This window comes from Rhamphochromis sp. 'chilingali' (genome assembly GCF_963969265.1).
Source record: "Rhamphochromis sp. 'chilingali' genome assembly, chromosome: 19".
Classification (NCBI taxonomy): Eukaryota; Metazoa; Chordata; class Actinopteri; order Cichliformes; family Cichlidae; genus Rhamphochromis; species Rhamphochromis sp. 'chilingali'.
Genome location: NC_137946.1, coordinates 20,567,984 through 20,582,815, shown reverse-complemented (window position 1 = coordinate 20,582,815; position 14,832 = coordinate 20,567,984). Strand labels below are relative to the sequence as shown.

Here is a 14,832-nt window from a genome sequence, read left to right as displayed (position 1 = left end):
AAAGCCGCCTAAAAACACAGTAGAGGTCTTTCAAGAAGCCTGGAAACTATTTCTTGAAGATGACTTATTAAAGAAGAGTTTGGCTGAAGGAGTTCAGTCTCTCTCACACAAAAAGTCAAATATTAATGTTGGTGTTCTTTAGAATGGTGAAAACTGTCTTTTTCAAGAAAAAAAAATCAAATCCAGATAGTTTTGAAGCTGTTGAGATAATTGCTAGAATTTTGTTCAGCAATTTGTCATATGTCACGATGGCTCCACCATGAATATGAGACTATTAATATGAAATAAAATAATAATAACAGTGAAAATAATGTTTCATCATACAGAGTAACCCAGTGAGGTCTTCATGGCTGGCTGTGTTCTCTTAAATATGGATACTAATGGGTAAATTCAGCTGGTAAACCATCCATGTCAGGTGGTAAAACCAAAGTACAACCAGAAAAAAAAAAAAACGTCTATGTTCATGATACCAAATAACAGCTAATACAAGTTTATGAATAAAAAAGATTGCAACGGTTGGGTGCTAATTCAGGTGGTGTAGCTGCAATAAATGTCACTCAGTTAAATAAATAATTGTATTTAAACCTCTCAGACTATGTATTATATTTCTAAAATGCACATTACTTTAATTAAAAAAATGTTCATATAGTAAACTCATATAAATTATTATTATTATTATGTGCACAAAAATACAAATCTGCCAAGAGATATATTCACTGATAGTCCTCCACTCGCACACTAAATAAATCAGTGCATCATTTATTTAAGAGTAGCAGTGAAAGACATTAGGCTGTAAATGAAAACTCCAATAAACAAAAAGGCAAACGTTGTATATGTGATTAATTGCTGCAGCCTGTAAACACAAAAACCCTCCACTTGGTTCAACGGCATTACTTCACCTTTTACAGCCAGTTAAAACAAACTTGAGTCATTCTTTGCAACAGTTATCCAGTGATTTTTGTTTTAATTAGACCACTTTCAGCTCAGTCACTACATATTGCATCTGTTAATCACAAACACAAACCTTTACTTCATATTTTCATATTTCTTCCTTCAATATTTCCTTTCTTGGCGTTCCTTATATTCAGAGTTCTTCACTTTGTTCAGATGGCTTTTAAATATTAATAAAAATAATAATTCTTGATTAACTGTTTACCATCGTCAGTCATACACTCACACCCTCACACATACACAACATGTCAGAAAAAAAGTGTTTCAACTGTTGTCCAGCATCTGAATTTCGGGCTTGTTTCTTGAGAATAACTGCAAATACGAACAAAAAGCTTGGATTCCCATATATAAGTGAAACGCACACATCTTATTTTAAAGTGTATAGTACTAAACCCCCACTTCTAAACTAACACCTCCCAGCTCTGAGCCATGACGCAGCTCATTTATGTCGAATGTCATTTCAAAGCAAACGTCAATGGACTGTCCAGTCTGCTTGCACATGTAGAAAAGAAGTGTGTAATATGGCTTCAGAAATACTGACATCAAAAATCAAACATGTTGTTTGAAAAATGTAGACGAAAACCTTTGGTTTTCAAGATGTGCACATTATAAAAACACATTATTTATACACCATGTTCAGTAACCCCAATGTTGAGAATCACACAGTGCTCATTTTCTTGTCTTGCCAGTTTATCAGACTTTGCAGCAACTCTCACCCCCCAAAACTAGATTCTAGAACAGCTGACATACTTCATAAGAATACACGTTTTTTTGGCAGACCTGGAGTTTCTTAAAAAGCACATCAGTAGTTCAGACAAAAACTGTAACGCTCGTGTAAACACACTGCCATCTAGTGGTAGGAGAGGCACAAGCAACCCGTTGTAGCTCCAGTGAAGCTCTCTGCTCCTCTTTTAGTTTTCTACCACTCAGTTTTCCCTTCTTGGTGGGGATTTTTCCTCAATTTTGGCCACTTGGCAGACTTCACAAACATTGCTTAAGAAGTCCAAACACACAGCAGCTACAACAAGCCAAGAACATCCCTCTTCTGCCTTCTTATTTTGTTCAGTTCTTCTTCCGCTGAGCCATGGACTCAAGCTGGGTTCAGTGAAAGGATCTGTTGACTTTTCTCAGAAGAGTCTGACCTGTTTCTTCAGTTCATTTTGTTTCCACTGAGCAAGACGGTCAAAGGCAGACATGGACATGCTGAAGACTCTATAAAACTCCTCTGGGGAGAGATGACGCTGTTAGCAGGAAGAGACAAAGAAGATTAAAACACAATCTAATTTTTACATTTAATAAACCATAGAGAAAAAACATTAATAATGTGACACGACCAGTTGCACAGAGTTTCTAAAATTCATAAGTAGTGACCTTTACTGATATAGTACCAAATGAAAAGACATACAGTACTATACAAAAGTATCAAGTCACCCTCATTTCTGTAAAGTTTGCTTTTAAGTAGCCTGGCTTTCTCGTAATTTTAAAGTGGTTTGAGCAATAACTATCCAGGCTTTCAGAAGCACTTTCAATTTTTTTCTTAGGACACTGGCAGTTTTTTCTTAGTCCACTCCTTGTACCTGAGCCTGGAATTCAACATTTCTGAAGCAGTGCGGGATCATCTTGACAAACAACTGAACAAAAGGCAGTCAAAATCTTTGAATGTCCTTCAAGAGGCCTAGAAAGTTCAAGCTCTTTGGAACTGTAAAAATTCTGTTTTTGCTTTATGCACTCTATTTCCATTTACGTTTGCACGTGTTTCAGTAAATCACTGCACCTATTTCCCATTTTGTTAGCAAAATATAAAGAAATGAATGGTGACTCAGGACTTTTGCACAGTGCAGCACACAGGGAACACTGTGCTTTAAATGTTTTTCTCCGCTAATGATCAGTCTGTCCATTCAGCTTTACATTGCAGGTTGTTTGAGGCTACGGGCAACAACATCTGCCACTTAGTGCTTAGAGGAAGGCTCTGTATTCTGCTTTCTTTGCTGCTCTATGACTCGTAAAACATCTGCAGTGCTCATTGTGTCCAACATGAGGGACACTGCAGGGTTTTTTGTTCTTTAGTGTTGAGAGCTTTCATCACAGTCTGAAAGATCAAAAGCAACGCTTGATGTAGACTTTGTGAAAGAGTTGGGTCCTATAACAGGTCACCTCTAGTCTGGCTCGGTCCACATCACTGGGGAGGCGCTGCTGCCCTCTGACTGACACCACAAGGGCTTCATATGGGTAGATCTTATGAAGAAAGAAAACATATTATTAATACCTGTCAAAGGGTTGTTTTATTATTAATATTCCTGTAAGGTTCCTCATCAAAATGCACCATGGGTGATTTAGCTGAAACAAGTATGAAACGCTAAAAGGACTTAAAAGGACTTTAAATGCTGACTTCTTTCTAAATTCTTTACTGAAAATGATTATTTGAATGAGGATGAAAACAAAAACATCAGTAAAAATTTTGGAAATTCAGTATATATTTTAACATGTATGCATCAGAAGAATCTGAATCATTTTGCATTTGTTTTACCCTCTAGTGGTCAAATGCAGTTACAATGCCAACAACCCCTAAAACTGTATATGAAGAAAAAAAAAGAACATTAAGTTTATTTTTTCAAATTTGTGATTTCACCAATGAAAATGTTAAGAAATGCTGTTTTTTTCTGGTGTTAATGAAGTTCTCGGTTGATTTTCTTTTTTATCCTAAAATGATGACTTTTAAAGAACAAGTGAGAATTATTTACAATAATTACGCAGCAGAATCAAGTCTACTGATGTCTGTTTCAGCATAATTCTGATCTTCCTGAACTATAAATTATAATCATCTAAATACAAACAAAAATAAAGCTTGAACGGTTTTACTTTACATGTATTTTTAATTCAGTGCCAAAAAGTACAAAAATAAATAGGAGCTTTTTCAGGATACAGCATGTGACACCAACATGTAACATTGTTACATAAAACTAAAAAGAAGAAATATATATTTATTGTGATTATATACAAAATAACTACGCAAACAAGATTTGAGCAACCAAAATTTTCCCTGAAGGTTCTCATCTATAGCAGGTGTTGTGATATCATCATGTTGCCAAGCAACCACCTACCAAGTTAACTGATGCCTTTGTAGTTTATGTGCCTATAACACCTTAAAAGCGTCATATGATTAAAATTTCACAACAATATCATGCAATTTTTTAACCACAAAACTTGAATTATGCATGCTATGTTGAGATACCATGTTGCCTAGCAACTGCCTAAAAAGGAGAAAAACTACAGACCAGACAATACTGGAGAATCGCCATGCACTAGTATATACACAATACATGACTATTATTTATTATTAACTTTCCAATTAGGCAGCTTGATCTTAGAGAGTACTGTCATAGTACTGTCAGCCTGTGTTTACTCATATTCATGAGTACACATATACTTATCTTGCCATAAAAAGACAAGGCTGGTACTGTTAGCTTTTGTTAACGTCTATTTGTGGGTTTGACTTTGCTGTCAGTAAAATGAGTCTGTCACCGTTACAATTTCTCTGGCTGAAGTGGGTGCTACTGAGTGAGATTAATTCATTATTCAGATTAAAGAAGCAACATCATCATTCTTATCCACTGATACAAACCTGTCACTCTTTGCTCAGCAACAGATTTCTTACTTTCTTACTTCTTACTAGCAACTGGATCTTACCTTATATTCTGAAAAGAAGGAGAAAAAAAGGAGTCACTGACAATTGCTGTTCCAACAGTTCTGACTAACATGTGTTAAGGTAGGCAATCGATCAAGAGAAAAACTCAAGTAAGCAGATTGAGCTGAGCAATAGGCTTACCTCTTATCTGCCAATTAACTGCATTAGTGCTGTCATACTGGTAATAATCTCCACCAACACTCCCAGGCTGCCGCAACAGGAAAGTGCATTTTAGGAAAACATGGAATAAAAATACACATTTAATATTTTACAATATTTTAGTGTTTTTTAGTCTAACAGCTTATCACACTAATGTATCGACAGCATCATGCCATTTGTCTCACTTGGCCTTAAGAAGCAACTGATACAAATGGGTTTCAGGTCAGTAGCAAATGAAGGACTTTGCAATGTATTACAGTTTAGCAAATGGCCATGTGTATCTTATTCTCTCTGACTCTTGAGAGGAAACCTACATTCATTATCTGTGGACTGCAATCATCAATTATGGGAACTTGGTTTTTGTCTCCAAACACAAGGCGAGTCATCACACACACACACACACACACACACACACACACACACACACACACACACACACACACACACACACACACACACACACTCATCTGGTGTTGCTATCCTCGTGGGGACATCTTATTGACGTAATGCTTTCCCTAGCCGCTTACCCTAACCATCAAAAATAAATGCCTAATCCCAATTGTAACCCTGACACTAAAACCACATTTTGAGTGTGAAAAATGACTTCAACACCGTGGGGACCTGGTTTTTGGTCCCCACGAAGGCTGTTGGTCCCCACCAGTATAGTAAATTTCAGATTTTGGTCCCCACCAAGATAGGAAGAACCGGAACACACACACACACACACACACACACACACACACACACACACACACACACACACACACACACACACACACACACACACACACACAGCCAAAACCCATTGATTCCTTACCCTGTTCAGTGCATTTCTGCCGTAGCCTGGCAACGAGGCTGATTTGGCAATGTAGGAGTCTGGCAGAACAAACAAAAGCACATAAACAAGCACATGAAGAATGAAAACTGATACCGACACACTTAAATTAGAATCAAGAGTACACTGCCTCTATTGTCTGTGGTGCTTTTGGTTTATTTATTTAATTATTTATTTGGTGGGGGGGGGGGGGGGGGGGGGGGGGTGTTACTTCACAGCTTCAAAATTTTTAATTTGATTTTGTCAAATACAGCAAGAAATAAACTACAGATACATTTCTGTATCTGATTTTAAGAAAGCTATGGGTTTTGAGCTGTGGGTAAATAGGGGAAAAACATTTTGCTTTTTTTCTGTCAATGAGCAGAAGCTATATTTTGCTGTTTCATCAGGTTTTCTTTCCACTTTTTTTCATGTCTGAAAAGTGATAATCTAATGGTTTTTCTGTCTTATGCTCATTTTTCTATCTAATATCTTTCACCCAACTCTGATCTTGAAACCTCTCATCTCAATAGCTCAAACAGCGAGTTACTGACATGTTGCTGGGAGTTTGGAAAAAGGCCTCCGATCAACTTTCTATCGTTTCATATAAGAATTCAAAGCAGAAGTGCCCTTTTTTCATATATTTGAAATCTCAAGGCTACAACACAATGTCTCAAAGACCCAAGCTGTGATCTGAGATGGCTTTTAAGTTGCAGAAAAGAGTTGCATTACTTCCTTTATACCAACATAGCACCTGTCTTGTAATCAGTGATAACCACTGGTGGCAACCAAGTATCTCTGGGCATCCTCATAGCTGGACTGGCCATCGGGCAGTTGGCGATTTTTTGTTTTTATGGGCCGATCGATTTTTTTTTTTTTTGGAAGGGTATAAATAATGAAAGGTGTTGGATTGGCCAGTTGGTCATGATCGACTCTGGGCTGGACCAATTACAGCCGAGGAGGTCGGATGCACCCTCCCCCTTGTTTAGCAATCTTATAGATGAACTAAAGAAAATGGAGAACAAAAAAAGGAAAGAAGGTGCAGAAAAAATTAGGGCCAAAAAGAAACGAGCCCTTCAGGCAGACGCTGCCAAATGTGTAAAAATAACTGAATTGTTTGGCGGTAGCTATGGCATAGCTTCCACAGATTTAGCAACATCAGCAAGTGGTGGAGGCCAGCAGGTGGATAAGGGAAAGGGGAGGCAAGAGGAGGAGAGACCGAGGCGGCCGCCGGTCATAGTGGCAGAGGAACTGAACTTCAGGCAAGAAGTTATGACCTGCTGTCTGTGTCATTTATAAACCAAGTTTAGTTGTAGTTTGTTTTCGTTGTGCTGACTTTTTACAGGCGCTTAGAATAACTGGTACTGCGTACTAGCTAGCATGATGGAGTTTATATACTGCTGGGCGGGTGCTATGAAGTTACTGATAGTAAATTTTATTTTATGCTTCAGGTTAGTTTCTCAAACTCCTCAAAATCTTAACAAATTGTGCCAATCCTTACATGTTGCACCAGGCTGATTTATCATCTAAAGTGGAGAAGTCTGTGACAGAGGAGACAGAAGAGCAGCAGAGAGAGATGGAGAGATGACATTTGACATATGTTTCACATATTATAGCCCAACAAGTTACTCATAGCAATTTAAATACCAGCAATCAGTTTTTGGCAGACAATCACTTTTTGGCACAACACCGGCTATTGCAGTTAATAATACAACAGCTTCTTGCCATTTTTTGTGTTTCTTTTTATCGCTGTGTAACTGAGCTCAATTGAAAGCCTGCATGCGCTAGTACCTCTTGCCACAAGTTCCCAGAATCCTTTGCGGTTTTACCCCTGAATGACGTCACATTTTTGGTGGGCCGGTCTCTAGTCAAAATGCCCGGGCCGATTTTTTGTCCCAGTCCAGCCCTGGGCATCCTTGCACTTGTTGTGTGCACTGCTGCAGTGGAAGCAGCAGAGGGCAGTGTAATCCCACTGTTCCTCTCAATTCATTTGGCTTGCCTTTACTTCACTATCACTGTTTCCTGTTCCTGTTCTTCCCCTGTCACTAGATTTTCCCTCCTTTTTTCACTCCTCCCTCTAACTCCTCTGTTCATCCTTCCTCCCTCCTTCTCTCTTTTACTCTGGTGTTGAAAGGAATTAAATTACCCTGTAATGTCAAAGAGCCCTGGCGAAACACCATGATGCAGCAGAATACAGGCTGCTGTGTATTGGCAATGCACAGTATGTGTAAAATACTGAAGTATAATGAGTTTGTCATCTACTACTTTCTTTCTCAACAAGAAATGAGATATAGTCAGTGTTCATCTCAGATATGTACTGCTCTGTTGCCAGCATGAAAACTACTAGCATAAGCATCTCATGTATCACAATTTTTGTTTTGTTGTTCCTTCACTATAATAACTGAATCTTTGAATCTTTATAGCTAACGTTTGGTGTATTTAGTGCACCATCAAAATTACTTTATTGGGCACAAATGCACAGTTTTCAAAAACAAATATGGAAGCCCAGTTCGGACTTTAATGCCTTAAAATTCATTCTAATTTGTGTTGTACAGTTATTTCATTTTTAACCTTAATTTATGTTTTATTCCTTCCTAGTTAAATTTACCCTTTTTAATTTTTCATAGTTATTTCCTATCTTATTCATAGCCTTTTCCTTTTCCTTTTTTTTTCTCTTTAGGTCACGAGCAGTTGTCTAAGCATTTCACTGCATATCGTACTGTGTATGACTGTGTACGTAACAAATAAAATTTGAATTTGAATTTAAAACATAAACAACTATTAAAAGCAGAAGAACAGCATCGGAATTCCCCAAAATCTTTAAAAATATTGTCACATGTAACAAGAGCTTATAGAACAGATCACTGTGGATGATGCAGCTTCTGAAAAAAAAAGAAAAAAAGACAGGCCTTGTTGTCATTCATCTTCCTACCCGTAACTCAAAAGATAGAGGTGTCTGTGCACGTGTCAGTGTGAACTGATAAAAATCTCCTACTTAAAGCTCTGCTGCTGTCACAGCAGAACTAACAGGATGAAGAAGATGAGGGGAAAAGCCGTCTGTCTGTGCCGCGGCTCCCATTGGGATGAACAAGCAGATCAAAACACATTGATGAACCACTCACCGCTGTCAGCGCTGCAGAGGGACCTGGGAGCTGAAAGACAGACAAACAAAGGAGTGGGGAGAGGGGCCATATGAAAATATTGTAATTTCACCAGTTTCATACTGTGAAAATTTTGTCTCAAGCCCCAAAAATGCAGTTTTTTTAAAAATGATTTAGAATAAGAACTTTAGCTCAATAAACACTTTAGTAGAGGGACTTGTTTCCCAGAAAAGAGATGCTAGTAAAGAGAATAAAATACTGCTAAAGAAAAACGGCAAGATGGATTTTGAATCCATCTCCGATTCAGTTAAAACACTGAGGAACAAATCGTGCAGTGATCTGTGGAATCTATTGAGAAAGTTATAGTATGTTATGGGACACAAAGAGAACTTTAGGAGGTCACTGCATCAAATTATCTATCTCCATCTCCCTAGCACAATCTTTTCTTTTCTTCCCGCCTCACATCGTCATTTTCAATCCTTTGTCCAATATATGCACTATTACTCGTCTGCACATGACATCCTACTAAACACACGTAAGAATCCAGGCATTCTGTTGTATATATCTTAAAATACTGAAATTGTTATAGTAATTAGGATATCTACCAAATGAAGAGGACTCCATGTTAATCATAATGCAATGAATTTGAACATTTTAAAAAATAAAACCCATGAAAAATGCATTATATGCACAGTGTGTGAGAACAAAGGCATAGCTGAAGTTAATATTGGGATATTCATTCTCGTCTTTAAAAAGCATTGGCAATCAGCAGATGTTCTTCATCCTGATCCATTAAACTGACTAAAGCTGCAACAATGCTGCTGTCCTTTGTGGACCATGTTGGTCTTTTCGTTTAGTGTGCGCATAAACATGCATATCAGTTGCTGGGACAACATGAACAGATGTCACACTCTGTTAAGTAGGGTTAATAAATCTACCACATAGTAAAAGTATTAGTTTTCAGTGGCGAGGGTATACATATTTAAAAAAGCCAGTTGTTTTGGGAGATGTCTATAAAACATCAGCTGTGTGAAAAAATGTCCCTAAGAAGATCTGCATGCAGGATTAATCACTACCAAGACCTATACATCATTTAAAATATGAAGCACTATGTGCATAGGCATGCAGCACGTTAGATATTTATATGCTTATGGCACGTACCCACTGCACTTATTTCGAATAGAGTTATGCAGTTATTTTTTCTCAAACATAGATAAACAAACAAACAAATAAAAGAAAAAGTTCTTTCCCTTTTTTCCATTTTATTATAATGACTTACTAGCAAAGCTTGCTACTGACTGTTTCTGTCACTATGGTGAAATAATTACAGTGAGATTTTCTTAGTTTCGCATGATCGCGTGCTAGCAATTGCTAATTACAAAGCAAAACTACAGCTGAGGATCTTGTAAAAACATCTTTAAGTCTTTAACTGAACAAATAATCAAAGATAATAATGATTTATTATAAAAAAATAAAAATAAATCAAAAGCACCTTGCGCTTTTACGGCTAGTTTTCTACTAATTTAAATGCAGCTGCTTCTCTAGTATTAGTGCTAAACTTAAGACAGCTGCATCACTGCTGAATATTAATTATTGATCCTGTACACACTTAAGTACATTTGAATGATTATGCAATCACTTAACAATCTACAATCAATGACTCTGAAGGCTGAATCAGAATAAAACAAAACAACTGCAATGCTCAGTTGTTAAGCTTTGACCTGATGACTTAAGGTCATCTCTGAGAATGATATAAATGTGTTTACCAGCTGTCATCCTCTGGTGAACATGAAATGTGAAATTGTCATGGCCATACCACCATGCTGAGATATATTAGACCGAAGTGATTGACTAACTAACTGATGGACAGATACTGCCATCCTTAGGGTCACGCTGCTAGCGTGGATAAAAATGGTCCGAATCAATTCAGTGAGAGGAAGTCACCAAGCATGTCAGTCAGTTTGTAGCAGTACATTCCATTTCTGAAAAATGGTGAACATCCCATTTTGGAATTAGCTTCCTCTGAAGAACAGATGAGTGCGCCTGTCAGGATTTTCTAATCAGTGTAATAACAGCAAGCACCATAAACCCATAGTGATTACACAGCACTGAGCACCCACATTATTCATACCTCTCTCTCTCTCCGTGACCTCCCTGTGGACAGAGCTCATTTCCCTCTTTTTCCACCGCTCTCTGACCCTGATTTACTTCTAAGGCTTCATGTCGTACATCTTCTCTCAACAGCTCCAAATTGCCTTAGCTTCTGATTCTCTCTCTCACCCTTATATCTATACACTTTCTATAGTGTTCACTCTTTGTTCCGCTTTAACAGGCTTCCTTTTATTCCTGCTGGACCCCCAGCACAACACAACACAACGCACGCTTTCTTTGCCTTTCTCCAAATCTCTCCATCTTTGTCTCGCGTTATCTGCTGAACACAATGAGGAATGGGATCAATTAAAGAGTTAACACAGAAGCGGGAAAACCCCACCTGCTCAGGCTCGGTCAGCAAACAGTACAACACCCAACACTGTTCCAGCTATAAAGGAAACTACATTTATTTCCTAACATCTAACCTTCAGTCACTGCATCCTAATCAGAATTAGCCCAAACCAAAACTAATGTTGTTTTAGCTACTAAAGCCTCAAACCTTTTAAACATTAAATAAATAAATAAAATACTTCAGGGACTGGGAATATATCCATAAGCCATGCAAACTTAACATCATTAACCTTTCACCAGAAGAGAGACAGAAAGGACGTAGCCAGGCTAGCTACTATTTGGGGCGATCGTGGCTCAAGAGTTAGGAGTTCGCCTTGTAATCGGAAGGTTGCCGGTTCGAGCCCCGGCTCGGACAGTCTCGGTCGTTGTGTCCTTGGGCAAGACACTTCACCTGTTGCCTACTGGTGGTGGTCAGAGGGCCCGGTGGCGCCAGTGTCCGGCAGCCTCGCCTCTGTCAGTGCGCCCCAGGGTGGCTGTGGTTACAATGTAGCTTGCCATCACCAGTGTGCGAATGTGTGTGTGAATGGGTGGATGACTGGATATGTAAAGCGCTTTGGGGTCCTTAGGGACTAGTAAAGCGCTATATAAATACAGGCCATTTACCATATTTGAAGCTAAAATTCTTTATGAACACCAGCATGCTAACATGGTCACACTGATAATGCTAACATGCAAATGTTTAATATTTTATTACTATATAAATCATATGGGAAACAGAAGATAAAACAATGGAGTCCAGTAAATACTGAGATACTTTAGAGAGATGGTTTATCCCGTAGACAGGGAGATATTTTTCCAATATTTGGAACAAATGAGGGAACAACCAATAGACAGACTTTCGCTACTTAACCAGATAAAAGGGGTGTTTGTAGCATTGCCATAAAAACAGTCTGTTGTGGCTCCTTTTCCTGTCTTTTTAAGTAAGCTTTCTTCTCATTAGCTGTCCCGCAAAAACAAACCGTTTGAACAACGGATGACTTAGGCTGCGCTGCTCACAGTCCTGTGTGCCTGAGATGACCATATAAGGGATATTTGCTCTCAGTGATGTCATATGAAAATACGAGTATAAAAAAACTGTGCATTTAGAGCCATCTGAAGCCTGTGTTGACCTCATTATTTCAAACTTTAGCCACGTTTAATGTGAGCATTCACCAGTGTAACAGTATTTATATATATACACACCATAAAATAAGAAAAAAGCAGAATACATCCACTTGAATATTTCTGCTTTACTCCAGCTAATCAACTTATAGCCATGGCACCACCTCTTAAAATCATCAGACTTAGTTTGTTTTTTCTATAATGAATTACAATATAGACTTTTACTAATATATCTGCAAAAAATCCCACATCAAATTCATCATACTAAAGACAAGATTACGAGCCTAACCTACTGTCATGTGACAATGCATGGTAAATAAAGTTGATCAGCTTACTGGCATATTCAAGATGTAAATAAACACATGTACACACACACACACACACACACACACTTACAGCCATTAAGGGAGCTGTATCCCAGATTGCTCAGCGCCTCCTTGCTGCTACAGCGGGAGCTGTGTCTGCTACCCCACTGGTCATTGTCGTGACAACCTGCTCGTGCCTTCATCTCCTCCTTCAGGATCAATCTGCCAATTCCCTGCATGGAGTGAAGGAAAGTAGAGCAGAGGGGAGGAACAAAGAGAGATGGGAAAACAAGGTGGAACAAAAGGACAGATAGATGGAGTAATAAGAGTTGATTGAGTGGGATGGGTGCATGAGTTGACAGATGGTGATGGAATAATGCAGGATAAAGGATGTGAGGACAGAAGAAGAGAGGAGTACAGGGGCATCACTTTGTATCATGTCAAGTGAGGCTGGAAAGAAGCATTTAATTAACTGGCTCATTAAATATTAACCCTCACTTAAAATATAACAGGAAGAAGCAACAGATGTATTTTTACCCTGTTTATATTATGATTCAGTCCATCCTCCTCTCCTCCAGATGAAAACCTCCTCACCCTGGAGACTAGACAGAGAGATGGAGGAAATGAAAGGTAACAGGGAGCAAGTGAGAAGACTGAAAAAGTGAACATCAAAGTGAAAAAACTGTCACTTGGCTCTCTGGGTTCAGTTTGTGTATAGCAGTAAAACATGCTGTTAAGTAGAAGGTGCTTTACCTTTTGGAGAGCCAGTATATGGGTAGTAGTTGGAGTTCGGGTGATAAATGCTGTTACAGTTTGAGGTGGAAAGGCGATTTGAATTGGTGAGATTGTCATTGGTCCTACTCTTATTGGCTGTTGGAGAGGCTGATATTTCTGACAGGAAGATAATTAGAGAAGCTGTTGAGGGTATTTTTTTAAATTTATTGTTAAAGACACACTTTGAACATTTGATTTGTGACAGAAAATCTTTTTGTCCTAGGATCTTGTGCTGAATTTCATGCTAGAAATAACAACAAAACAACCAGAAGTGAAACATCTATATGGGTAGAAAGCCTTAAAGATGTTCTTGTTTAATGAAAGTGTCTTTTTCCCCCCCCTCCCATTGTTGGCTTTAAAATGATTTTCTGACCAACGTGTTTGCTGATGCGTGAGTGCAAGAGAAACAAGACAGATGAAGTAGTGCATATATTTACAGAGAGGGGAGAGAGCACAGTATGTGAGAGGAAAGGAGGAGAAGAGGGGAGACGCATCAAAAACAGGGGAATGGAAAATCGAAAAGAGGTCAGAGACAATGGGAGGGGGTGTGATACAAAACTTCAAGCAGGCGATAATGCTGACTCTGAATAAAAAATATGAACAGAATGAAACACTTTAAGGTATTATACAAGTGTGTAAAGTTTCTGTTAGGGCTGAAATCTCACAAGAAGTAATTAAGAAAAATGCCAGCAAACAGAAAAACACTGTAAAAGCACACAAACCACAATGGAAACAGGAAATCACAAAACACAATGGAGTGTTTTTGGAAGACAGTAATGTGACAGCACAGCTGCACACGTGACAGAAACTAAACCACAAATGACTGTAGAAAAGATGTGAAAAAGACACACGCATGGTGTTTTTTTTTAATCAGATGATTCATATAACACTGTAGATTCATGTTTGCTATTAACTGCTAGTTTGTCACTTCTGCAGCTGGTCCATCACACTGTTGTTTCCCCAAACGGCCCTTGTCTTTTGTGTGCTTTTTGAGCATTTTTCTATTTGCTGGTGTTTTCTTAAGACGCAGTGCATTTGTACCTTCAGGGCCACTAAACTAATCATGTGTATACATGAATGGCATTTTTCTTCTTTGAAGGACAAATAAAATCCATCTGTTTGTGCGTATTTGTTATCATTTTTGTATTGTGATGTTTTTTTTTTAATTTAATTTGAGTATTCATTTAACTTAAGCATTTGATCAAGTGCAATATGGCTCCACCTCACCCCCATTTTTAGTATCATTTTACATCTAAAACTGATGCTACCTTTCAGATGCACCAAAACAGATGCAATGTATTTTTGGCCTGACTTAGATCATTTGATACAGCTGGAGCTGCTAAAACATTTTATTTGTGATTCCTTCTGTGGTATATCTAGATGTGGTAGATGACATGTGAGGAAATAGATGAAATAGTGTTATTGCATAGTGTTATAGGC

The 14,832-nt window shown here is 38.2% G+C and overlaps 1 protein-coding gene across 6 annotated transcripts in view; it reads right to left on the bottom strand.

Moving 5' to 3' along the window:
* Nucleotides 1–754: 754 nt before the first annotated feature.
* Nucleotides 755–14,832, bottom strand: part of LOC308387216 (actin-binding LIM protein 3-like) — a 57,377-nt gene continuing 43,299 nt past the window's right edge. For 3 of the 6 annotated variants that reach the window (XR_013969904.1, XR_013969905.1, XR_013969906.1), the window contains 9 exons: nucleotides 13,372–13,509; nucleotides 13,156–13,220; nucleotides 12,710–12,851; nucleotides 8,732–8,761; nucleotides 5,613–5,671; nucleotides 4,778–4,844; nucleotides 4,574–4,646; nucleotides 3,106–3,186; nucleotides 2,054–2,192 (listed from right to left, as the gene is read on the bottom strand). Coding sequence is in view for 2 of the 6 variants with exons in the window: in XM_080867132.1 (XP_080723258.1) it covers nucleotides 2,079–2,192; nucleotides 3,106–3,194; nucleotides 4,778–4,844; nucleotides 5,613–5,671; nucleotides 8,732–8,761; nucleotides 12,710–12,851; nucleotides 13,156–13,220; nucleotides 13,372–13,509 (704 nt within the window). In the remaining 4 variants the exon portion in view is untranslated. Of the gene's footprint in view, nucleotides 2,193–3,105; nucleotides 3,195–3,528; nucleotides 4,647–4,777; nucleotides 4,845–5,612; nucleotides 5,672–5,883; nucleotides 8,492–8,604; nucleotides 8,762–12,709; nucleotides 12,852–13,155; nucleotides 13,221–13,371; nucleotides 13,510–14,832 lie in introns of those variants that run through there. The other 3 variants (XM_080867132.1, XM_080867131.1, XR_013969907.1) reach the window with 3 other exon arrangements.